The sequence below is a fragment of the Coffea arabica genome, chromosome 2c, assembly GCF_036785885.1.
Source record: "Coffea arabica cultivar ET-39 chromosome 2c, Coffea Arabica ET-39 HiFi, whole genome shotgun sequence".
NCBI classification, from domain to species: Eukaryota; Viridiplantae; Streptophyta; class Magnoliopsida; order Gentianales; family Rubiaceae; genus Coffea; species Coffea arabica.
Window position 1 is genome coordinate 70,782,246 of NC_092312.1, and position 25,450 is coordinate 70,807,695.

General features: G+C 36.5%; 4 protein-coding genes across 7 annotated transcripts; 2 read left to right on the top strand and 2 right to left on the bottom strand.

Annotated features, from left to right (window-relative positions):
- On the top strand, positions 1-5,559 carry LOC113727643 (autophagy-related protein 18a-like). 3 transcript variants are annotated; one of them, XM_072076298.1, is made up of 4 exons: positions 1-1,094; positions 2,438-2,645; positions 4,257-4,383; positions 5,051-5,259. In XM_072076298.1, exons 1-4 carry the CDS (start codon positions 129-131, stop codon positions 5,151-5,153), a joined length of 1,404 nt encoding a protein of 467 aa, XP_071932399.1. In that variant the 5' UTR covers positions 1-128; the 3' UTR covers positions 5,154-5,259. The 3 variants fall into 3 exon arrangements, with proteins under 3 accessions (XP_071932399.1, XP_027107716.1, XP_027107715.1); XM_027251915.2 differs by having other exon boundaries at positions 2-1,094; positions 5,176-5,559; XM_027251914.2 differs by having other exon boundaries at positions 2-1,094; positions 5,219-5,559.
- Positions 5,560-13,142: 7,583 nt separating this feature from the next.
- On the top strand, positions 13,143-16,683 carry LOC113727646 (4-hydroxy-tetrahydrodipicolinate synthase, chloroplastic). 2 transcript variants are annotated; one of them, XM_027251917.2, is made up of 3 exons: positions 13,143-13,695; positions 14,641-14,724; positions 15,646-16,683. In XM_027251917.2, the coding sequence occupies exons 1-3, from the start codon at positions 13,607-13,609 to the stop codon at positions 16,571-16,573; spliced, it is 1,101 nt and encodes a 366-aa protein (XP_027107718.1). In that variant the 5' UTR covers positions 13,143-13,606; the 3' UTR covers positions 16,574-16,683. The 2 variants fall into 2 exon arrangements, with proteins under 2 accessions (XP_027107718.1, XP_071932401.1); XM_072076300.1 differs by lacking the exon at positions 13,143-13,695 and adding an exon at positions 14,200-14,231.
- A 209-nt stretch (positions 16,684-16,892) lies between these two features.
- On the bottom strand, positions 16,893-23,015 carry LOC113727645 (putative protease Do-like 14). The gene is made up of 11 exons (XM_027251916.2): positions 22,901-23,015; positions 22,704-22,809; positions 22,213-22,329; positions 21,822-22,064; positions 21,621-21,748; positions 20,750-20,961; positions 20,420-20,501; positions 19,706-19,848; positions 18,274-18,394; positions 17,609-17,701; positions 16,893-17,266 (listed from the first exon to the last, which is right to left on the bottom strand). Exons 1-11 carry the CDS (start codon positions 22,913-22,915, stop codon positions 17,150-17,152), a joined length of 1,377 nt encoding a protein of 458 aa, XP_027107717.1. The 5' UTR covers positions 22,916-23,015; the 3' UTR covers positions 16,893-17,149.
- Positions 23,016-24,338: 1,323 nt separating this feature from the next.
- LOC113727647 (histone H2A.1) lies at positions 24,339-25,187 on the bottom strand. Its single transcript, XM_027251918.2, has 2 exons — positions 24,902-25,187; positions 24,339-24,815 (listed from the first exon to the last, which is right to left on the bottom strand). Exons 1-2 carry the CDS (start codon positions 25,103-25,105, stop codon positions 24,582-24,584), a joined length of 438 nt encoding a protein of 145 aa, XP_027107719.1. The 5' UTR covers positions 25,106-25,187; the 3' UTR covers positions 24,339-24,581.
- Between the last annotated feature and the right edge of the window lie 263 nt (positions 25,188-25,450).

A 25,450-nucleotide genomic window follows, 5' to 3' on the forward strand; every position in this document is an offset into this window, starting at 1 on the left:
TTTTCCTTCTTTACTTCGAACTCCTGAGCTGGTCTCTGCTTCCTCCCACGAAGAGAGGAGGGGTCCCAATTCCCACCCCAAACTCGTTAAGAAACCTCCGATTCGCCTTTTTCTCAATCATTCGATCAATGACCTCCGCCGTCTCTTCCTCCTCTCCTTGGCTTCTCCCCACGCCACCTCCTGCTCCCAGCCCCTCCAATATGGCCCCACCAAACCCCCCTCCAGCTCCTCCTCCACCGCCATCCTCCTCCTCCCACGACCGCGGCCACGAGGAGGAGGAGGAGGATTCCTCCTCAATTGCCTCATCCGTCTCGGACTTCTCCGACATCTACACGGCTTCCACCGCCACCACAATTCAAACGCCCCAAAACCCTAACCCTACTACACCCAACTCCACCACCACCGCCTCCGCAGCCCAATCATTGCCTCCCCCAACTCTGCTCCACCTCTCCTTCAATCAAGACCACGGCTGCTTTGCCGCCGGCACCACCTCGGGCTTCCGCATCTACAATTGCGACCCTTTTCGGGAAATCTTCCGCCGGGACTTCTCCTCGTCCTCCTCCTCCACTGCCTCTGCTGTGGTAGGAGGTGGAATTGGGGTTGTTCAGATGCTCTTCAGGTGTAATATTTTAGCACTGGTTGGTGGCGGGCCTGACCCCCAGTACCCATTGAATAAAGTAATGATCTGGGATGATCACCAAGCTCGGTGTATTGGAGAATTATCGTTTCGATCAGAGGTTAAGTCTGTTCGGCTGAGACGGGATCGAATTGTGGTGGTTTTATTGCAGAAGATATTTGTTTACAACTTTGCGGACTTGAAGCTGATACATCAGATTGAGACTGTGATGAATCCAAAAGGGCTTTGTGAGGTTTCTCATGTTTCTGGGTCAATGGTGCTGGTTTGTCCCGGTTTGCAAAAGGGACAGGTTAGAGTGGAGCATTACGCCTCAAAGAGGACGAAATTTATAGTCGCTCATGACTCCAGAATAGCGTGTTTTGCGCTCACTAATGATGGGAGGTTGCTTGCTACCTCGAGTAGTAAGGGGACTTTAGTCCGAGTTTTCAATACTCTAGATGGATCACTGCTTCAGGAGGTATATTTATGAACTTGTTTTTTGTCTTGGGGTTTGAATAGTGCTAACTGGATTTGCATGTAGCCATTTAAAGCTCAAATGATTGAGTAACTAATCCATTCTTCTCTAGGCAGTTTGTAAAAGTAGTCTTGACAAAAGTTAGTAGCTTGATACAAGACAGTGGCCTTGCGCAAACACATCTTAGATATGGAAAGATATCATCCCAGGTAGCTTAGTTTGTGGTATTAGAATCCAGAAATTGTTTTTCTTTCTAAGATTGACTTGATACTTAAAGATGCTAAAGGTTTTTCGGCTAATTGATCCAGAAGCCTATAGAGGCATTTCAGAGCGTTTACCAGCTTGGCTAGAAGTTGATAACAGGTTTTTGGTGTGTTTGTTTGTCTATGAGTTGCAGTTTCATGTGAAATCGTCTCTATGCATGAATAGTGAAGAGTTCATTCAGGTATAGATACAGTACAGTCTTTTCTGGCCTTAAGTGGGAATGCCAGGGTATTCCTGATTAATATTCGTGTAAAACAGAAAGTAAGCAACCTGATATCATCAATCATATCATTATGTTACAATCTGAAGTAACTCATATGGTGCATATACGTGGCAAAGTTTTTTTTTTTTACATCCTGTACCTTTAGGAGCTCAGAGACTTCCAAATAGGAGATAATTCATTCTCAGATATGGGGAATTTTGGGTTGATACTCTACAGCAGATTTGGCCTACCACTTTGACTAGGCGAAAACTAGCACAGTGATCATAAATGTCTTAGGGTATCAAATATGTAGACCAAGATGGAGCTTCATGGTTACAACTGTTAAGATTGTTTGAGTGGCTGCCCTAAAGGAAGGAGGGTTTACCTGATGAATAATTGTTGAATTATTGACTTTGACCATTCTTGACAGAGAATAGCAGATGTTTCTCATGCACGCTTGCATTGTCATTTACTGTTCCATCACTTGTTGCTTGGCGGAATTAACTGCTTGGATGGTTAAATATCGGAGTTTATAGCATGAAATAAAAATTTATACCTTTGCACTTGTTCCTCTCAGTTTTAAGTAAAAATGATACTAGATTATTTGATATCTTGTTTGAAATTTATAATCAAGAATGGTGAAACTTGTGCCTGTAAGAATGGGGTCATTTGCATCCAATTAGTGGGAAAGTATTTGATGGGAGGATAATGTATCATAGTTAAAAGACAAGCCAAGGAGTGAACTTGGTTTTTGCTGTATTCGATATAAGGGCTTTTCTAATTACTATTCAATTAACATGGCCAGTTCATAGACACTCAACCCTTTCCTTATTGATTCTTTGTTCTTAAGCTTTAACTTTGTGCGCTTACTCAAATTCAGGTGAGGAGAGGAGCGGACAGAGCAGAGATTTACAGCCTTGCTTTTTCTTCGTCTGCCCAGTGGCTAGCTGTGTCAAGTGATAAAGGAACTGTACATGTCTTTAGCCTAAAGGTTGATTCTGGATCTTTAGGAAGTGATAGATCACGTGGAGCAGCGGAACCAAACAATGCATCTCCAACTGCAGTTTCACATCTCTCCTTCATAAAAGGTAGTAAACTCTTCCTTCTAAATTTTGTGAATGATAGCATCAGGGAAAGTTGTTGAGAAAATTATAAGAATCATCAGTAATTTAGCAGAGTACATGCCTCTAGTCGAAGAAACCATTAAGGGTCCGTTTGTTTCGGGTGAAAATGTTTTTCAGGAAAATATTTTCCTAATTTCCCGTGTTTGGTTGCACAAAAGTTACTGAAAACATTTTCCTATGTAAAATATTTTCACTCATCTTATGGAAAACAACTTCCCTTCCAAACTTACTGAAGTTGTTTTCCGAAATGCATGCATCCGGCCTGTAGTATGTTCCAAACTTACTGAAAACATCTTGTAGTATGTTCTTTTTTTTTTTTAGTGTAAACAGGAGAACTCGAACCCAAGACCTCTTCCTTACATTCCCTCCCCCGTACCACCCAACCCAACCCAACCCTCCCCCTAATATATTCAAAATAAAAAAATAAAACCTCATCCTGCTCATCCTATGCTAGTAATTAATTATGTATAATAGAGACATTTTTTTCTAGAGAAACTTTCAGCAGTGAGAGTGCAAGATATATGTCACAATAAGCATTGCATGTGATTGATATTTGACACTAAATGGCCAGCAATTTGTTTATTGCTTAAGGAGATATTTTTTATTCATATATACATTTCTCCAAGATTTTTTAAAGTTAAACAATGAGATAAATTTTCTTATTTTGCATGGGAAGAAGTATGTAGTTATAATGTGTAGAAAGTAAAGATAGAGATAAAAGTGAAAATATTTCAAAAGTTAAACAAACACCAGAAAAATGAAGTAAGAAAATATTTTCAATAAGCTAACCAAACACCTGAAAATGATGAAAGGGAAATGATTTTCATGGAAAATTACTTCCACGGAAAATATTTTCCCAAGGAAAACATTTTACTTCCAACCAAACAGACCCTAAGTGTAACAAATTTCCACTCTTTATTATGATTGAAGTCTTTCGGGCCTTTAGGATACTTTTGATCTTGAATCTGGAAGAAGGATAGGCAATTTATATAGATCAAAAGAGCTCTCAAAGACAGGCTGATACCATTGTATTACTATTAGAAGCATTGGCTGCATGTCTTTTTGTTTTTGTTGGTACTTCCTATGAAAGGAAAATAAAAACACATCTCTGTCCAAGATAAGGTCACATTGCATTGTTGCTAATGGACTAACCTTTGCTCATTTAGTTTCAGTTATTGAAGGGTGGCAGAAAAAAATGTTATCAGAACTTTTATAAGCATCTTTATTGTGCTGAATTTTCCTAATGTTTTTTCTTCCGCTATTAAATCTTGTCGGAGTATATGTTCACTGCCATATCCAACTTTAAATAATTAAACAACCAGAGTTCTGTCAAGTTTTGACTCTATTTGATCAGGCCAATTGTTCTTAACTGAAGACTATTTTCCTTGCCATCTGACAGTGGCAAATAAGACCCATGCCTTAATAAAATTCTAATCTGGGCCATAGTTACCAAGTTCCTGTTCAATTCCAGGACTTCTATAGTAAGTGTTGTGAAGCAAAGGCACAATAGTGTTGCAGACAAAATAAAGAAGGTTATGATTCGTTGACTTACATCTCTTGGGTCTTATTTCGCAGGAGTTTTACCAAAGTATTTCAGTTCTGAGTGGTCAGTGGCTCAATTTAGGTTGGCGGAAGGCTTACAGCACATTGTTGCTTTTGGCCACCAGAAGAACACTGTTGTAATCCTTGGCATGGATGGAAGGTATGATTATGCTTTTTCATTATATGAGTTTGTAAAACCATATAAATTAGGTCTGTTTGGTTAATAGCCTTTTTTGGACGTCGTCATTATCTGGTTCTTGTAGCATTATTAACCTTTTAAGTTCCTTAGCATGGTATGGTCAACCGAGATAATCAAATAAAAGTATCATACTATTGCACCACATCAAAGGTAAAAGTTACAGGTTCTGCAGCAACTTAGACAGGATATCCTGATATTTAGGATCTATTACGGCTACAACTGCAGACAGATAGTTGCTTGTTAAATTATTTGTGTTGCAAGCATTTTAATTGGTATACATGGCAGCCTTATTTTGTTTTAGAGCCAAGTCCATGTTTCGGTCTTAACTTTCATAAATTTGCCTGATCTTTTGTATGGTTTATAATTGAGAATACTCTATGACTTCTCTCTGATCATTAATGTGTTTTCTGATGCTATTAAGCATATTGTCCTTTACGGAAGTCTTTGATGCAATTCAGGTCATCTTGCCTGATTGATTATATCTATGTTTATCTGTGAAATCTGTTTTCTGGAATAGCTAGGTGTTGTGTTTTATGGTAGATAAGATAAAATTAGCAGTCAAAGGATATACACAAGACACGATATAGAATGCTTTTATTCTTACGATTGCCTCCTTGTGGCTATACAGAGGTTTCTCCCTCTCCCTTGGTGTGAAAGACTCTTCAATTGTAGCATGCGACGGTCTTGTGAATTTCACTGAATATTTTAGAGATTGTTTGCTCCCTTTTTGATCCTGGTTTTCGTTTGAATCAGCTGGTCTTCAGAACTAACCATGTGGACATTCTTGCAAATGCAGTTTCTATAGATGTGAGTTTGATCCAGTGACAGGTGGAGAAATGACCCAGCTAGAACATCACAATTTCCTCAAGCCAGTAGAAAGTTTCTGAAGTTAAAAACAGAGAGATTTTCTGGCACCTTTTCTTGTGTGAGCATGGTTGGTATTTGTAAAAATAATCATTTGAAATTTCTTGCCGAGACTGAATAAGTTGTAAATATCTGTAGCTAAAATTGGTCTGGATGTATATAGCTAGCAGTGTATAAATTATGATCATGGGGGTTTATGCGATTAAGAATCAGGCAGATGTGGCTAGCAGAATAGTTCCTTGAGTATATTAATGATCTCATTTGAGTCCCAAACGTGTATTTATGGTCCCTGAACATTTATGTTTCAGTGACAAAATGCTAATTTGGCTCGAAACCTTCATTGTTATTCAAGTCATCTAGTTAAGGTCAAAAATGAAAATGGCCAGAAAGATGATTGTTAGAGGGGCAAATTTTGCACTGAAAAAGTTTTCGAGAAGCTGAGTTGAAAGTCATGGCTCAGTCCTTGGGAAAATTTTATTGAGAAGATACGGGAAAGTCGTTTAACAGCAAGCGGAACGCATCAGACATTTTCCCCTCAATTTTGAGATATTTATTGGTAAATTGGTACCCTAAATTTCGATTTTAGTGCATTGCATCTCAATCCCATCTCATTTTTTTTTAAAGCAAAATCTAACGTTTCACTGAATATCATGAACGTTTGTACGGAAGTCAGAGGCTTATATATATGGACTCGGGGCAGGGACGGTTGCAGGTGCAACCGTCCCTGGCAAATTCCCTCTTCATCAACAGCGCGTAACTTCTTTTGTTCACCGTGTAATTTTTTTTCCACAGATTGTATTTTCACAACACATAGTGGTGGGTCCCACACTTGACGCGAAAATCGAGTTACCATTTGTTATCTGAGCCGCACATTTTTTCATGGTCCAATCTGGACCATGAACCGTGCAGGGACGGTCGGGGACACCGCGCGGATGCGCGGTGGATGGATAATTATGCCCAAATATATAGTTACAGTGTTAAATACAAAAGGAGCTTGTCAAGCGGAATATATAATTTTGCAAGTGAGAATGAGAAATAGTTGTAGACTGCATATAAGCTAACTATGGACAAGATTAAACATAAATAGTTGTTTGAAAAGGTCGCTTGGCACATTTCTTGTATATTTGAGCATTTCAAATTAAGGTAGATGATCTCAATCGACGTGAAAGTGAAATTTAGAATAATTCGATAAAAGAAAAGAAGTGAACAATATAAGAGTTCATATAATCTACGTAAATTATTCAAGTTGACACTAAAGTTTGAGCATGCCCAAGATTTAATGGCATCGACAAATAATATATATAAAATGTTGACACTAAAGGTTGGAGTTTTCCAAATGAAAAGAAAACGTCAACCTGATTACAGCATACAAATGTTATGCATTAGATAAGTTTTAAGTTGCAATGGACCAATGATATGCCTTAGAAAGCAAGAACGTCTTATTTAGCAAGCCTCGTAGAGTACATTGAAAAGAAACAAACAAATACATCGAAAATGCAATGCTTATATCAATTGGTAAAGAATAACAAACACAATCCGAGGAAGATATTTACTTAGATACATCAAAGTTGTTGTATTCCTATTATGGAGTACAGTTAGAACATGTTATACCATGGGAATTGACCATCTACACCATCCTTATCAAAGGTGAGGAAAGTGTAGGTGGAACTTCTTTTATCACGAACAGAGACTAATGTTTCTCCAGGCTACAATTGATGCTCAATCAGAAAGATATCCCAGCTATCTGCAAACTGCCTCTCACGCATTGCAATTGTCATTGTTTTCCTTCCAGTTCTCGAAGTAATTGAAGGCGTCAGGTCACTATGTATGAAGTATCCAACAAATCTTGGAACTTTCTGTTGTTGTTTAGAGAAAATTATGAACGTGATATAATATGAATGGTAAGAATGAAATGAAAAATACCCCAAACTTACAAATTTATAGTTGTTTTGTTTGGTAACTACTTGATAGAAGCACACACCTTCAGGTAAGTTTTGAACAAAATTTGGTTCATCGATGATGATACTTGTGCCGTATTAATCTTTGTCTAGAGTTCACTAAAATCAAATTATGTATACTTGAGGTAAAAAACATATGGGGAAAAAAAATATACCAAGTTCAAAACAAAATTGAGGACGAACTTTAAACCTATTTTGCTTACTGTCTGCAGCTTTCCCTTATTGTGGACTGAATCAAGATTTAAAACAACTTTTCCCTTAGTGTATAATAAGCATATTCCCTTGTTGTATACATGAATCAATTTCACTAATTTTATCATTTAAACTGGAACTCTATAGTCATGTCTTCTCAATTCAGAATTTTTCTGACGCATCTTCATCTGAAGAAGGCATCACAGATAAAGTTCATTTCTTTCCATTCTCTATGTTTGCCCATATATATAGTTCCATCAAATCTTAGGAAGCAGGAAAAAAATGAAATGCAAGACATGTAAACCACCCTGTAGGATAAACGTGAAGTAGCATGCAGGATAAAAGAGAATCAGAAAAAATGTTTCACATCAACTATCACAGCTATAACATGTCACTGGAGGAAAAATAAGAAGAAAAAAAAAGGAGGTAAAGAACGAATACCTGTTTTTTGAAGGAACAGTAGCAGTAGGCAAGAGGATGCTGAGGATAATGTGAAGAGCAAGAAACCAAAGCAGCACAACACATGTAACAAAGAAGCTAAACATAGAACTAAACAATAAAAACGAAAAAAAATGATGCAAAGTTAGTGATCCAAGACAAAATCTCCAAACTTGCACCTACAACACATGAAAGCAAACTAATAAGAAACCTAAAAGGAAAAAAAGAAGACAGAAAAAAGATGTTAAGAAAATAGGAGGTCAGCAGTTAAATATTTGCATCTTTTGTTATTTTTGCCTGAAAAAATAACACTGTTTTAAATGTAGAAATCCCTTTCAAAGAGTAAAAGAGCTTTGACAACTCAGAATGAAAAAGATCAAACAGCCAGTAAATTCTTCTGATGCCCCAGACCTGTGACAATGCTTCCTATTCAGCTGAAGGCATTTTCTTCAAAGCTAGTTCTGCGGCATCCTTAAGCTGCAATTTTTAGTAGGTAAACCATTAGAAAATAAAATGATGGTTAGCAGTTCCATAATAGTACCATTAAAATGACATACACTCAAATTTGCCTTGACACGATTCCACAACGGAGGTATGTCAGTAGAGGGTTTTTTCACAGAAAGCTCTGGAGGCTTTGCATTCTTGAAAAAGGAATGTTTCAACAGTTTCTCTGCAGTTGGCCTCTTTTTTAAGGCTTTCACCAAGCACATTGCAACCATTTCTCTAAAAGACTGTTCGAAATTGAGGAAATGCTTCAGCAATAAAAACCATAAGAATGAGGAAATGCAGAAGTAGAAACAAACAGAAAGAATATGCAATACAGGATTGCAGTGGTCTTGTTACAGGACATAAAAAAATTACAAAAACCAGAACAATTGCTTATGGTCCACAGTTCAATTCAGCATCAAGCTTAGTTTAATTCCAGAAGTGAAGCAATAAATAAAAACAAGGGGGGAACAGATAGTGTAACATGTTAATGTCATCCCTAACCCATGTATTTTAATAGTCATTCAAGAAGGCAAAAAAAAAAGAGAGAGAGAGAGAAAGAGAAAGAACAAAGAAAAAAAATATATCGCATCTTACCATTTTTCTCAATAAGCATCACGACCATATGCTAACTTAGTTTGTTATTATCCCAAAATATGTCTACCAACTGTGTATTCCCACTTAATCCAGATGCCTTGTCAGCTGGCATGAATGAAAACCCATCTAGAAGCTTCATGCACTTCAATCCCCATTTAACCATCAAGAACTCAATCAGGTGATGCCCACTGTTTACAGTAAAAAGAGGAATAAAAAATTAACATAAACCTGTGATACACCCAAGCGCGGTACCAAATGTCCTTTAGCCAAGAAAAAATCAGGAATTGAAAATCCATAACCATCTTCTGTTGTGGTAAGCTGTTATAAAAACCGAAGAGGGAGAATTTTGGAGCAAAAATGCCACAGTAGGAAAAAGATAATCAAATGCTTCAAAGTGCATGCGTGGTAAAAACATCTTTCCAGTTAAGTGATATGTGAAACAAAACCAAAAAAGTCACCATATTGGGAAGAGAAAAACAGGGACAAACCTACTACTTGTTTCATATAGGACATCAGCTCCAAGGATAATATTTGGGCACACGGTGAATATCTGTTCATCCCAAACACGCCATGTAAGTCCCAGCACCTTGCAATACATATAAATATGACCAATTATAAGTTTATTGGGCTCTAGTCAAACGTGGCTTCAGAAACTAAGTATGCAATGCATCATTTATCTGTGAAGAACTGAAGATGCATCATATAAGCTAGCGAGTTAAAATCTACTACTATCAAATAAAAAATCATTCCATACTTTGCATGTCACATTATTCAGCCCACATTCTCTCCTCATATTAGCCAGCACCTGCACATGTCAAGAACAAAACTGAAGCAAGTAGAGATGTAACAAAACTACAAGACACAGAAATTACTCTAAACTATAAGCCAAACTCCTAAAAAATAAATGTCTAAAACAGCATTAAAAAAAAGACAACGAAGCAAAAGCGCTTAGATAATAATAGTCCAAAACACATAAATCTGTAGCAAGAAACTCGCCGAGGCAATTTTCCTGAAAACTCATCCAAGCTGTTTTTTGTCCCGAAAAACTGCAAAAATCTCTTCTAAACTTGAAAATCAAGAAGGCTACCGATAAATAAAAATAGTTCAAGCAAAAAAACAACAATAGGCTATTGATTTAAAAAATCATTGATAAAAACTCTTAAACATAACCTCAAACCTGAAAAAGATGGCTCCTTTATCATTGATCCCTCGCTCTATTGGGAAAAAACAAAAAAAACCCACAACACGGTTTCTTCAGAAAGCAAAAAAATGTACAAAAGAACTCGGGCATAAGAAAGTGGAGGAATTAGAAGAATCAACACTTTTTCCTCTTTCCTTTATTTTATTTTAATCAAAACATTTTTTTCTGCTCAACTGATTTTTTCACCATCTATTCTCCCGTAACAAAAGGGAGATGGAAGAAGAGAAGAGAATAGGAAAGTTGAATTTGATGGGGATCTCTTCACATATCTCATATTGACCACAACTTCGGGAATGCACAATGGGTAATGTATGACAGAGAAAGGCTAAAGAATGGATAGGACTGAGTGGTCATCTCAAGTCCATCGCTTCTAGCAAAAGGCATAGATGATTGATTGATTAAAAAAGGAAATGGAGAAACAAAGGGGAGAGGATGGCTGGAGTGGTTGGGGTTGGTGGAGCTTTCCAGTGAAGAGTCTGAAGACCAAGGCACGAAAGAAAGAATGAAAGAAAGAGAAAAAAAGGTCATGTGGAGCAAAAGGGGACTTGGTTGGAGCCGGTAGAGAAGAGTCTGATGAGTGGGACCTCAACCAATCGCCTGCAGAAAACCACAGTAGAGCTAAACAGTGGCAAGGAAAGAGACAGAAGCAAGCCTGGGACGGAAGGAAGGATGAAGTGCAACGACCACACAAACAAAAATTCACTTGCAACGAAGGCAAAATCGTCGCCAATCCCCTAATGCCACGTCACCATCGAGCCAATCTCCTCTCACCACGCGGAGGACGACCACGTCCGACGTGGATCCCGTGGCTTCGCCCTTAGTCTATATGGTTAATAATAATGAAGGTTTTCATCGGGTAGCGGCTCCATTTTATCCTTTGGGTGAACCATGGTAGTATTATTTTAAGGGTTAATTATAATTTGCCTCCTTGAATTTGGGTCCTTGTAACACTTTGCCCTCGCCTAAACTCCAAATATATACACTTTATACTTTGTGATTAACTTTTTGATCGGGTTGAAATAAAGTTATATTTTTCATTACCAAAATGTCTCTAACTAATTCTTAAACAAGCGTAATAATTGTAACATAATAAATACCTATTTCTTTAATAGTTGTTAAATGTGTCTAAACACAATTACACTATGTATTTCGATCTTTTAGCGCTAAAACGAATTAGATAATTCACAAAAAAACAAAATTCTAAGCAACTTAACGAAATTATCTCAATGCATATAGCAATACTTATTTTAAAGAAAATAAAATTAATTAGCGCATTTGGACTGAAAAAATAGTGCTTATATTTTTTTTTTATTATAGACCTTTTTAATGTGTTTCATATGATATAAAAAATGATTACAAATAAAAATGTATTAAAAAATATATAGAGAATTTTTATTTTTTAAAAATGTTGAATTCAAACAAAATACAAAGCAAGGTATGAATGTGGCATAAAATTATCAAATAGCATTTTATTGACTTGTGAAAACTGCAAGATAAATGAAAATTATCAAAACTAATCTATTTACAATTTGAAAGAAGAAAGATAAGCGATGGAAAACTTATGCAAAAGCTTTAGGAATCTTTAAATTCTTTTTTTAGGAAGAATTTAAAGAATTTAAGATTTTAAGTTTTAGGAAGAATTTAAACTTATGCAGAAGTTTTAGGAATCTTTGAATGCTTTTTTTCTCCACAATATAATTTTTCAACTCTTTGGTATTATACCATCTTTTATTTTTATTTTTTTTTTAAATCATGTGACTTTGTGTTTTTTCTAATAAGATGTTTCATATTCGGATTAAAAGAATAGCATTATTTTAGAACTATTATGTAAGGGCATTAACGCCATTTTGTTAAAATTTAGGATGAATAATTCATCATTAATGTTTGATTAGTCAATAAAGTGTTATAAAATAGCATATTATCAAGAAATTAGTAGATTACACCTATAAAATGGAAAATGGAAGCTCAAAAAAAATAAATGAAAAGTCCCAAAATGTTGTGAAACTAATAACATAATATACTAAATGTAGGGAATGAAAGAGTAATATTTCAAAGGTTACAAATGAGATTTATATACCCTCTATTTATAAATAAGTGATACAAGGTGAAAGGTACATATACCAAAACTAATAAAATACATGAATCTAGTACTTCAAATATATGAATTGAATGGTTTCATATATGAACTAATAAACTACGAGAACATACATAAGTATATCAATTACCCTTATTTGTAGGTAGGGGAATAAATATTCTGATGCATCTCCTTTAAGAAATGAATGTAACATTTCATTAATTTTATAACACAAAACTTCAATTACCTCACTGCATGAGAGTTGAGAAATCTTTTTAAATCATTTTGAAGTTACAACTTTCTGTTTTTGGTCAATCTTGAGAGTGAAATCTTTTGTAAATATTCAAAAGTTTCTTGCGTCCCATTTTCCACAGAAAGCGACTCACCACTCACCACGTGCCAACCCAGTCAAGACTGTAGAAAATGTTTGGAAAAAAAAAATGTCAGCAATCAATTTCCACACTAAAAATTGGCCTTGTTCGGAACTTTGAATTGCATTTTTGCAGAAAAATTTTTCTTACATCTTTCGACCACATTTTTATGTGAGTAAATCTTATATAAACTGATTGTATATACGTAATTATCACCGTTAAATTTATAATATATGTATAAAAGTTGAATTTCAAATTCAAATTTTATATAGATGTCATTCATTCAATGCTACTGTCAGTGTGTAGAAAAAGTTAATCCTTTTTATATCACCTATAATCGCATCTTACAAAAAGTGTTAAGTCAATTTTTTTTTTCAAAATATTGCAATCGAAAGGGACTTTTTCCAAGCTTGGTAATTAAATATAATTTAGTATGTAGTATATGTACATATCACATTTATTTATTATATCTATCTTTACATTTAAATACTTTCACAAATTTTAAATTTAACTTCTATTGAATTGAAAAAATAAATACCAGAGCCAGAAGGCACTTCGCACTTTGATCGCCCAATCCTTTATTAAATTGTAGTAAACTAATATCAGCATCCAAATTATTCAAAAACCCTAGTCCTCGCATCACCTCCTCCTTCTCCTTTTCAAATCATAGCCACAAACACAATCTCCCAGCGCTCTCCTTTCGGCGCCGCCGTCGCCGTCATTTGCCCGCGTGTTATTCCTGCCGGAATCAGACGAAATGCCCTCTCCCATCACCCCGGCCCAAACCTCCGCCGCCAATTTCCATCTCTTCACCACCTCCAATACCATCATCACTACATTCACCGGCATTCTCATTACAACGTCGATTATTACGATCATCCCATATTTCTGAAGATAAAATTACCCCTTTATTCCTTCAAAAAATATATAATAATTCCAGAAAGTCCTCCGGTTTTTTGCTTATTTTATTAGTCAATTTGTGGGATTTCTCTACCTTGTTGAGATGTCAACTGTTTACCAACAATTGCCAGCCTTAAAGAGCCTGAGGGACTCATCTCCAGTCGGTTTGCCTCGTCCCATTGTCTATAAAAGGTTTAATAATCTAATCAGAGTCCTTGTCTTATTTATTTGTCTTTTTTAATTTCCACTCATTATAAAAATTTCAACAAAGCTACAATCTTTTTTTATAATGTACTCGTTTTATCAGTGGCCTAATACATGTTTTATTTCATTTCTTTTGCGTATGGAACTTTATTTATCATCTCATTAAAGTGAGTGTCTGCAGAATTATATAGGATACGTGTGTTTTGAGAAAAGCAGAAAATGTTACCTACTGATAGCGTGACATAATCACTTAAAACAACTTTTGCTGATTTGTTTCGTGACCTTGTGGTCTCTTTATATATCAAGACTTATAAAATATGGTCCTGAAAGATGTCCGATGACTAAACTTGTGATAAGATGTGTTGTGATTTGCGTTAGTATGTAAAAGGAGTGGCTTACAGGTTTCACTTTGATTCTGCACAAGTGATTGTCAAAAAAATGGAATGAATATTTGATTGCAGAACATGGCTTCACGCATTTGATGGTCACAATTTTATCCTATGTGCAATGATGCTTGTTTGTGGGTATACCTTCCAGCCTGTTTTTTGGGGGTTTCTGTCGTCAGTTGTAGGAAACATTGGAAATGATAGAGGGTAGAAATTACTTCTATGGAACTGATTACCAAGACATGGGAAATCATTGTTCCCTTTCCCATAGCTAACGTAGGTAATGGTGAATGAATATGATCCTGCTTGTATGACAAACATATTAGGGCAACTGGGCAAGTAGGTTAACCATAGTTTAGTTCTGTATGTGTTTGCCATTCTTTGTGTGTTCTTGGGAGTTATTAACCTGTTTCAATGAAGATGAAGTTGTGGAGAATAGCTATGACTTTTTCCTACTGCTTAGCATGATAAGTAATTGGAGAAGTCCATCTTCTTGTAGCCAGGATTTTTATTCTACCTAATACCTACTACTGTTTCTGTCAAGCAGGAGGAATGCAAGGTGGAGGTCTCCTGAAGCAGCTGTTATTTCTAGTTTTCATCTCCCAATGCGCAGTTTTGAAGTTAAGAATAGGTTTGAATTATGACTTAATCTTTATTCTCTTTATTTTCATCAAGTGTCTTGAATTTAGGATTTGGGTAACAGTTGAATCGGTACTGAGCATTTTACATTCTGGAACGAGTTTTTTTTCCAAAGATATTTATGTCTTGCATCTCTTTCTTCTGAACTATCAATTTATCGTGATAGAAGGGGAGATGAAGGTGGTATTACAGGGATGATTGATTAGAAATAAACTTAAGACTGGTCCAGGGTATTTTGATATATTATATGGCGTAAGTTTAGATTGAAATAGCATATTTGCTTGAATGAAAGAATTTTATTTGGAATCACTCCCACTCCCTAATCTGGTGATTTCAAAAATGTTCTTTCTCAGAGATGCTTATGATTCAAAAGGGCAGTAGTAGAAAAGTTTGTTGCTAGTTTTTAAAAATTTTCTATGCGCAGATTGTCAGAAAGCATTATTACATTATCAGTGTAGTAATAAAAATATGAAAGCTTGCATGCAAACGTTTTAGTCAGGCTTCTTAGCTGCTAATGGCGTTGATGCTGGTAACCAACAAAGTATAAGGAATTAATGTTTGCGCGACACATGCATTGGTTTCATCTACTTATATTAATCCAGGTTTTATGCATGCATGTGTATGTGCTTTATACATGGAGCATAAGGTACCAAATCAGAGTTGTCTGTGATTGCTGTAGTATGTAGGAAGTTAGCAAAAAGATTATGTCAAATTATAGAGAATGCTTGTAGCTAGTCTACATATCTGGGATTGCTTGCTGACTTTATTGAAGTAGAAAAGCTCGGTATAGACTGAGAAACTAATGAAGTTGTCCTTTTGGAGAGAGGGAGGGAGGGAGGGAGGGAGAGAGAGAGAGAGAGAAGGGTGGGGGTTCCAGCGCTGCTAATGATGTAACACTTTGTATTGTTGCCAGGACTTTTGCTGAGGATATTAAGTCTCTGAGACTGATTACAGCCATTAAAACACCATATCTACCAGATGGCAGGTTTGACCTCGAGGCTTATGACTCCTTAGTGAACATGCAAATTGAAAATGGAGTTGAGGGTGTGATTGTTGGTGGGACTACTGGGGAAGGTCAATTAATGAGCTGGGATGAACATATTATGCTTATTGGTCACACAGTTAACTGCTTTGGTGGGTCAATCAAAGTCATAGGAAACACTGGGAGCAACTCTACAAGGGAAGCCATCCATGCCACAGAACAAGGTTTTGCTGTTGGCATGCATGCAGCTCTTCACATTAATCCTTACTATGGTAAAACTTCCATAGAGGGCATGATATCTCACTTTGATAGTGTGCTTCCTATGGGCCCTACAATCATATACAATGTGCCATCCCGTACTGGCCAGGATATTCCACCATCAGTGATTTTTGCTGCTGCAGAGAGCCCTAACCTGGCAGGTGTCAAAGAATGTGTTGGAAATGATAGGGTTGAACACTATACAAGTAAGGGGATTGTCGTCTGGAGTGGCAATGACGATCAGTGCCATGACTCTAGGTGGGATCATGATGCCACTGGTGTGGTTTCTGTTGCCAGCAACCTGGTTCCTGGTCTAATGAGAGAACTCATGTTTGCTGGGAAGAACCCGGCTCTAAATTCAAAGCTTATGCCTCTCATTGAATGGCTTTTTAAGGAACCAAACCCCATTGGTTTGAACACTGCTCTTGCTCAGCTTGGTGTTGTGAGACCAGTTTTTCGCCTGCCATATCTCCCTCTTCCTTTGTCAGAAAGGCTGGAGTTCGTGAATATGGTGAAAGAGATTGGACGGCAACATTTTGTGGGGGAGAGAGATGTTCAGGCTTTAGATGATGACGACTTCATTTTGGTGGGGCGATATTAGCTGGTAGTATCAAGATTTGGATTTTGGTTTTGCTCTTCGTCTGTGCCTGTACGTTGTTCCTCTATGTATTTCCTGCTAGATTTTAATGGCAAGTTTGGAATTTTCTTTCCTTTTTTTGGGTTTTGGTGTAAATTAATTGCCAGCATTGCACTCGGAAAAGTATCCAAAAGTTGAAGGCAGAACCATGTACAAGAGAACCATTTCCTTCAATAACCACCAAATTAACTTGCCATTTTTGTAATTCACTATTTTTTTTTCTTGTGATACAATCATACAAACTAATGAAAAGGGAACGGAAGAAAAAGTTAAAAAACTTGAGTAAACAAAAGTAGTTTCCATTATATCCAACACTAAGCAACATTACAAAGTATAAACCTTTAATTCTCGCTGTTAGAGACTTGAGAGATATCAACCAATTCTTGAAATTTTAATCATATTCCAAAAATGACTAGATTTGGATTTTTAAAGGACGAAAAACTATAGGAAATAAAAGAACAAGAGAAACTATCTGCTCATGAGAGACAGAAATATGCAGCATAGTGCACAAAGTAAAAAGGAAGCAGCTATCTCGTCTCTTCACATGTCTGGGTTAGCTTCCTCCGGAATCACAGTCAAAGTAACAGTTTTATCCTTTGCTCTTTTCACAACCACCTCCAAAGGCTTTCCAACTTTGTCTCCCATGATTTCAATGATCTACAAAAGAAGCAACAAACAGCCATGACCAAATACTAAAGACCACATAAAAAGATCTCAAGTCGAAGTTCCTTAGTTTGAATTTTTTAAAATCTTTTGCATGCATTGCAATGAGTTTGCGCAACCTATAAATATGTCTAGTATTTTAAAGATATTAGAGAGAAACCCTCAAAAAAAAAAAGATATTAGAGAGAATACATCAATGCAATTTTCTAATGAAGGCTATCAACCAAAAGTATGTAAATAGGACTTCAAATCTCCAAGATGGATAGCCTTAACAAGTAGGTCTTGCATGTAAGAACAAAAATCAATGCCATTCCACATTGGCAAGGACCTTGTTACCTCCTTAATCATTGTAACACTCTTTCCATCAAATTCCACTACAATATCACCTGGAAGAAATCCAGCACGATCAGCAGGTGATCCCGGAGTTACCTGGTTTTAATAAACATAAACTCTCATGAGACTCTGAGAATGCATGGTGTTCGTGTAAAATTGTGGCATATTGATAAATACTGGTAAGCAACATGATCCTTCACCACTCATAACTCATGTGCAAACCCAGGAGGACATATATGTGGCCAAAAGGTAAGCTGTCTTTTTTTGGTGCTAAGAGAAGCAGTACGGGAGGAGATAAAAAAGAATCTTGAAACAGCTTTTCAGAACCCAAAAAGAGGTTAGCATTCCCCTAGCATTTCAGCACAATAGCAATCCATTGATGCCGTCAATCATCAAAAACAGAGAACTCTACTGTATTCTTAAGAAACCTCAGAAGTATGCATCAAATTCTGCAGTATATATGTACAAGCACAAGTCTATGCAATCACACAAATATCCACAGTGGTAAGTCTATCTATTACTAGATCTAGCATATGAATACAAAGGACCGTGCATGACATTATAGTTGCAAATTAAGACATTTAATCCCCTTGTCCTAAAAAGCTAAAAAAAAAAATCCCAAACAAAATGAAAATAAGTTTCAAAAGAAGACCATTAAAGAAGCATACCATTGGTACAAGAATACCCCTTGTGACATTTGGTAATGCAGCATCTTTTTCCTTAAGTTGAGCAACAATCATCTCATTGAGATCAATCATTTTTAAACCCAGCCAAGGTCGTACAACCCTCCTATATAATAAAAAAAAAAAAAGTGTCATGTACTTGTAAAGAAAGATCTCTGATACAAAACAAAGGCATCCATCTAATGTTAACAAATTTATAAGAAGCATTAGCATTGGTCACATACTAAGCTAATTGATTTGTTCAGTATGGCAGTCCTATGAACGTTCAACAATCACCCATATTAAACTGTGCAGAAAATGAAATCAGGAGAGACAGAGGGTGCCAGTATCAAAACCTGTGTTTTTAGCTAAGCAGGCAATATGATGTTTGTACAATCTGTTCAACAAAATCAGTAAAACATTTAAGATCCAAAAAGTATTCTTTCTCAAATAGCTGTCACATCCACCTCCTCTGAAAAAACAAAAATCGTATCCCACCCCTTTGCTGCCATCATTCACTTTCCCCAAAATATCTGCTAAAGCATCCAAAGCTACTCCACACAGATCCTTTGTACCCAGATTGTCAACGCTTCCCCCCCCCCCCCGGCAGGGAGAACCCGAAAAAAAATCCGCCAATATTATTACCTTTTTCCATCTTTTAGACTAGCAATTCATGCCTTCTTCTAAGAACTTCCTTATAACACTGATCCCAACCATCACCAATATTTTTATTCTCAAAGTCCCCAGTTTTATCATTGTCATTACAAGAAGAAACCTCCTTGCTACTATTCTGAACCTCCTCATTACATCTAATTCTAATCCCTTGCTCAGATGTCCCTATTTCCAAAATCCAATTTACATCAAAGAACTTCCACCACCCATGGATTATCAACACGACTACTGTACACCTAGAAACCTTCTTAATTACTTCTACTGTACACCTAGAAACCTCCTCGCAATTTTTTCACACCTCATCATTCCCATTGTTCCTAATTTATTGTAAAATTGCTCCATCAGAAAACCTACACTTATGGTTACACTTTCTTCCCCACAATAAACCTGAAATCCTCATTGTCCCCTGGATAACAAGCACCGCTACAAGGACCCAACACTTAACCTTCTCAATTTCATCCACATTACCATCTGAAGTTCCCTCACCATGTTTATGCGTTTCACTATTCCCAACACTTTCTCAAATTTTACCATGCTACCACATTAAGGACCATTTTATCTTCATCAAGCCCTATCCCTTCATCAATCTCTTTATATCCAAATAGACAAGTGGGCCACGTTATGTTTGTTCAGATATCTCTCATTGTGTCCTTAATTGTGTGTGTAACAAATGATAGAAAAACAAATAACTTTGAATAAATTGAAACAACAAGAGGATACAAAATTTAGCACTTGAAATTTTCAGTTTCATGCAACTCTTAAATACCCTTTTGTCTTGAAGTGCTCTATTATCTTGCAGACAGCATCGACTGGAACAGCAAAGCTTAATCCATGAGCTCCCGATACTTTCATGATATTAACACCAACTACTTCTCCATTGACATTTACAAGAGGTCCACCAGAATTGCCCTGCCCAACCAGGAAAACAAATTCGCATGAATTAGGTTAATAACATCGATGAGTTCAAAATAAACAACCACACCAAATTACATGAAAGAAACAAGAATTAAACGCAAAATTTTTCACTTGAAATTGTTCCTTTGTTATATTGATCGAGTCAACAGTGAGGTTAAAATTCCAAACCAAGAACCTTGCCTAGAGGGACAAATGCTAAACCCAGCCACTTAAATTGCCAGTAAAACCTGAAGCAAGATACTGAAAATTATCTTTCTTTCATCTCAAAGCTTCAGAGAAATGCTTAGGCGCATCTGACACTGCAAAGCCTCAGGAATTCGAAGATTATGAGAACTCCAAAACATAGGTAAGGAGTACCATCCAAATCCCTTTGTTGCTACAACAAAGATGCTATCTCGAAAAACTCCAACTAGATGGAGATTATGTGTTCACAGAATAAAATCTGGAAAATTAGCTGCTTAAGACAATGCTATTATATGTGACTTTGGTCAAGAAAGGTACATATTCAACCATGTGCCTGTTTTCAAAAATCGAATAATGGAAGGGATATAACTACATCATTTACCTCATTGATTGCACAATCAGTCTGTAAGTAGTCTCTTCGCATTCCTCCAAGACCCAAATCACTGCTTTTACGATCAACACAACTATTTGGAACATGTAACAAGAAAATAAAAAACCATGGAGTCACTAAACAACAATACTAAGATGATCTGCTATCACCATGATGAGAACAACACACAGGTGATAAGTATGTGTATAAGTGTGCACAGCAACCAGTATGAATAAGTGTGATGCTGTGAAGACAAACTATACCCTTGAAAAGTATTAGTCGTTTGAGTTACACCTAGTACAATAGCAGTTTGTCAGAAGCAGACTACTTACTAGTCAATACCTTACAATACCAGCTGTAACAGTATTTTGGAGAGTGAGAGGACAACCCAAGGCAACTACCCAATCACCTGGCCTAAGCTTATTTGAAGAACCCAGTTTTGCTGTTGGCAAAGGTGTTTTAGACTTGATCTTGACAATTGCTATATCAGATTGTAGATCAGCATTCACCACTGTTCCCTCATATGTCCGACCATCTTGCAAAGTCACATCAACCTGCATCATCAAGTTTTTTACTCAAAATTGCATACAGAACAATTCATTACTTGTTTAATGGTGTTGACTCTGAATACCTGACAAGGTTTCTCTCAAACTCACAATCTTTTTTTGAGGTAAATAAAACTATTTCTCATATCCAAGTCAATTAGAATTCCACTCTGTAAACAACTAAATTGATTAATTCAATTATAAGACTTTTAAGACCCCATCATTGAAATTGTGAAAATTTCAACAAAATTTCTTGAATTAGTCTCCTTAACAGATGAAGGCATTGGGCAACTTAATGGCATCATTCTATTGCTAATTCACATTTTCCGCCAAAAGAATGTGCTGCAGATAATATGACCACCACTAAAATTACAAAAATCCCTCAACCATGCAATTTAAAGGTAGTAAATTGAAAATGGCATGATAGGAGCTTGTGCATTCTTAATAAAATCTGCCTTCAAGTGTATTACAGCATAATGTAAGCCACATAGGGAATGAATGGCACACTAGTTTAAGATTCTACTATTGCATTGAAGAGCTATCTTTATCATATATTGAATCTAGAGTCGATCCATGAGACTATAACTACAGAGAAGAAAGTTCTGTAACAAATAATACAAGTAATTTCCACTTATTAAGAAATCAAAGGACTAGATCAATTCACAAACCTTCCCTTTTGACAAAGAGCGCAGCCCTTGAAAATCAACAACCACATGCGCACAGGTTAAGATGGTGCCATCAGCATCTATTATGGTTCCAGATCCTATACTCTTTCCAACTGCTATCCCATGGAAACCTAGGTAAATAGAACCTCAAGGATTACATAGAGAAATACTATGTGACAATAATTTTCAATTCTGTGACATTACCCTGAAGAACTGATAAATTGACAACAGCAGGCCCAATCTTAGCAGCCGCATTAGCTATGGTATCTTGTCCCAAACAATTACAAGAATGCTTCGGAACATCCCCAACATCCCCAGTAGCTTCTTTCTTTATATCCGATGATTGATTAAAACCTTTCTCACCATCCCCAGTTCCCTTCGAAAATTCCTTCTTCACATCCCATGATGGGTCCGCGCCAGTTCTAGATAAACATAATGGAAGAATTCCTACAATTATGTTGTATAATCAGATTATGTTGTATAATCAGATAACAGTACAAATCAATACAGAACGAGGTTTTTTCCAAAAGAAAGAATGTAAGTAAGCAGGAGCTTAAAAGTTTGAGTATGAGTTATAATTAGAAATCACACTTACGATGCTGCACATTCTGATCCGAGGAAACAAAAGCTGGATTAGGAGTTTGTTCTTGCAAATTCCTCCACTGCCAACTCAAAGACTCATGTACAGGAACCGATATGGATACTGATGACCCTACGATCATTAGCCAAACATAATGACCATGTTAGCTTAGACATTACCTAACTACTGTCATCTTCTTCCTTCTTCCAGAAATGCACCATGTAGAAACAGAATCATTTGTCTTGTAAATCATTCAGGAGGAAACAAACAACAGTACGCCAATTTTTGCAGCATTGAATCAGAAACCCAACTCAAAAAGTTAAAATTCCTTCTGAAAAGGGACTCCGATTTTGGCAGCTAATTGTATTGTTGGTGCAGAAAATACCTAAAAATATAATCTTTTTCCCTCCTTTGACGAATGCAATTACAGCAATCACTTTCCAAGTTTTCCAACATTTGATCAAAAACCCGACTCGAAAACTCTATTCAATACAAATTCTACTTACTCGAATCCGTTCCATCTTTCAAGAAGAATAATCCAGACCCAACTGAGCCTAATGCCAGTATCCGCAGGAGAGACCTTCTATTTCTATCAGAAAAGGGAACTTTTCTCTGCAAAATAACCACAGAATTGTCTATTCAAATACATCCCAAGAATTATCAAAGAATAGTTAGGAAAATTAATCAAAATTAATAAGAATACCAGAAGATATCTCATTACTGTAGCTGTAGTTGGCTTGATAAAGCTCTGCACCTGAAAACTAAACCCCTGGCATAAAACCCAGCGCTGATTGGAGTTTCTTGTTATGCGAGAAAAAAAAAAAAAAAAAAAAAAAAACGTACATGGTTCATTTGAAGAATACAAGAACATGGGCTTTTCGTTTTGCTTGGAGCCCAAGACAGATGGAGAATAGACCAAGCTGCCCAACTAAGTTAGCCCATTTGTCTAGTTTTTTAGGCCCAGGTCGTTGTCATTAATGATCCTTCCTCTGTAGCCTATCATTCCTTCTTTTTTTTTTTTTTCCTCCTTGAAATAGTTACTGAAGAAGTAGTACAATTTTCAGGTCATTCGTATTTAAGTGACATTTGAATTCTTATCCAAAGTCAAATATTTCATAATCATGATCTTATACACGAACAATCTTAGAGCTTATTATTATTTAGTTTAGCTTTTCACTAAAACTTTCAAATCACATTTGTCATACTCATTCTTCTCTCAACAATTTTGGATAGACTCACAAAAATAAGAACCCAATTTTCAATTACAAAATTAGAATTTTTTTTTTTAATAAAACGACAACATCTTGAATAACACAAATATTTCAAATAATATTTCATTTACATCATAAACACATTTTCGAATTCATCTTTTTATATTCTCAATTACTTTTTTATCTCATATACATCACATCATAAAAAATATTACAGTAATTATTTCAAATAATACTTTATCTAAACAAAATTTACTCTTAGTTCTATTCTAACCTACACTAAGAAAAAAACATCCAACAAAAGATGAAAAAACCAAAAAAAAAAAAAAAAAACTAAATCACCATCAAACTAAACACATCTAATTACAAAAAAAAAAAACAAAATTAGAATTAGATTTAATCATACAAAAAAAAAAAAATCAGTTAAACGCATCTAGTTTTTGGACTAATTCATAACGTATAACTTTCTGAATGGCCATGGCCAAAGCCCTAATTAGAGCAAGAAATTTGAGTCTTCATTTCTATATAATATTTATTTCTAAGATGTTTAATCCATAGTTCAAGAATCCAACTTTTATAGTAACTTAAAAAACACTTCTTTATAATCCATCACACAACCTCAAATAACCAAAGATAAGACTTTATGAAACGCCAATTTGAACAGTATGATCTACATTTGATAAAACGCTACAGAAAGGCCTAACTACGTGGACGAGTGTTTCTAATCTTCCCCCAAAACACTCCCCCCATTGACCTCTTAATCATTTCGCCTGTCTCTCTCCTATACAGTTGTTTTTTTTTTTTTGGGCTTTTTCTGTGATGCAAAAACAAACAAATAATCCTCCAGTTTTCTGGTTGAAGATAAGCCAAGTTACCAATCATCAGTTGCTAATCTCTATCTTTTGATACAGAAAGAGAGGAAACCAGAAGTACATGGAACTGGTAATATGACTTGACTTGTGTTGTAACAAGTCTGAACAAAAAGAACCACAATAATAAGTACAATAATCCCCGGCCCCCCCGGGGTCCACTTTCATTTCATTATATTTTCAGTCCCAAAAACAAAAAACAGAACCCTTCTCCACTTCAATAAACAAAACTACCTAAAATAGCTAAAAACCCATAATCCCTTTTTTTTTTTTTGCTATTTATTCTACTGCTCAGAACCCAAATCTAAGCTTTCTTTGGAGACTTGGACTGCTTAGTCGCCGCCTTCTCCTCCGAAGCAGCGGTCTTCTTCGGCAACAGAACCGGATTTATATTCGGCAAAACTCCACCGCTCGCAATCGTCACCCCTTGCAGCAATTTCCCCAATTCTTCGTCGTTCCTCACCGCCAACAGCACGTGCCTAGGGTTTATCCTGTTCTTCTTGTTATCCCTAGCCGCATTCCCAGCCAATTCCAACACCTAAAGATCAACAAATCCGAAACAAAATTAATAAAAGATTAAAAAAAAACCACGAAAGAGAGAATATTCATATTGATAGCATTTACCTCAGCAGCGAGGTACTCGAGAACGGCGGCCATGTAGATGGGAGCGCCGATACCGGTGCGCTGAGCATAACGACCTTTTTTCAGATATCGGGCGATGCGACCCACTGGAAACTGGAGCCCTGCTTTGACGGATTTTGTAACCGCCTTCTTCCTCTCGCCGCCCTTTCTTCCACCGGCGCCCTTGGTTGGCTTTGTTGCGTCCATTTCTTCTTCAGGAAATTTTTTTTTGAAATGGAAATTTTCCAGCGATTTTTTTTTTTTTTGAATTTTGATGTGAGAAGGGAGCGGGGAACGGGGGACATGGGGAATATATAGGCCGGGGTTTCGATGGGGATGGGAGTGCCACGCTGGCGATCCGGGTGAATTATTAGTTTGGACCATCGGATTGGGTCCTGGGGAGTTTAATCGGATGGTGGAGAAATGACAGGTCGGCGATCTGATGCTTTGTAAAGCGACCAATGGAATTGCATCGAACCATATGTGGGGCCTCCTCGACAGTGAGAATGAGTAAGGGAGGGAGATTTTATTAAGCGATAATTAGTTTAATTT

Bases quoted from the DNA above. Each gene is read 5' to 3' on its own strand.
- LOC113727643 (XM_072076298.1), top strand. From the start codon at position 129: ATGACCTCCGCCGTCTCTTCCTCCTCTCCTTGGCTTCTCCCCACGCCA. The intron at 1,095-2,437 runs GTATATTTATGA...ACTCAAATTCAG, and splicing joins ATGGATCACTGCTTCAGGAG to GTGAGGAGAGGAGCGGACAG. The intron at 4,384-5,050 runs GTATGATTATGC...GTGGCTATACAG, and splicing joins ATCCTTGGCATGGATGGAAG to AGGTTTCTCCCTCTCCCTTG.
- LOC113727646 (XM_027251917.2), top strand. From the start codon at position 13,607: ATGTCAACTGTTTACCAACAATTGCCAGCCTTAAAGAGCCTGAGGGAC. The intron at 13,696-14,640 runs GTTTAATAATCT...TCTGTCAAGCAG, and splicing joins CGTCCCATTGTCTATAAAAG to GAGGAATGCAAGGTGGAGGT. The intron at 14,725-15,645 runs GTTTGAATTATG...TATTGTTGCCAG, and splicing joins AGTTTTGAAGTTAAGAATAG to GACTTTTGCTGAGGATATTA.
- LOC113727645 (XM_027251916.2), bottom strand. The intron at 22,065-22,212 runs GTAAGTGTGATT...ACATAATTGTAG, and splicing joins GGATCAGAATGTGCAGCATC to GAATTCTTCCATTATGTTTA. The intron at 18,395-19,705 runs GTATTTAAGAGT...TTTATTATATAG, and splicing joins GAGCACTTCAAGACAAAAGG to GAGGGTTGTACGACCTTGGC.
- LOC113727647 (XM_027251918.2), bottom strand. From the start codon at position 25,105: ATGGACGCAACAAAGCCAACCAAGGGCGCCGGTGGAAGAAAGGGCGGC. The intron at 24,816-24,901 runs GTAAATGCTATC...GTTGATCTTTAG, and splicing joins TCGAGTACCTCGCTGCTGAG to GTGTTGGAATTGGCTGGGAA.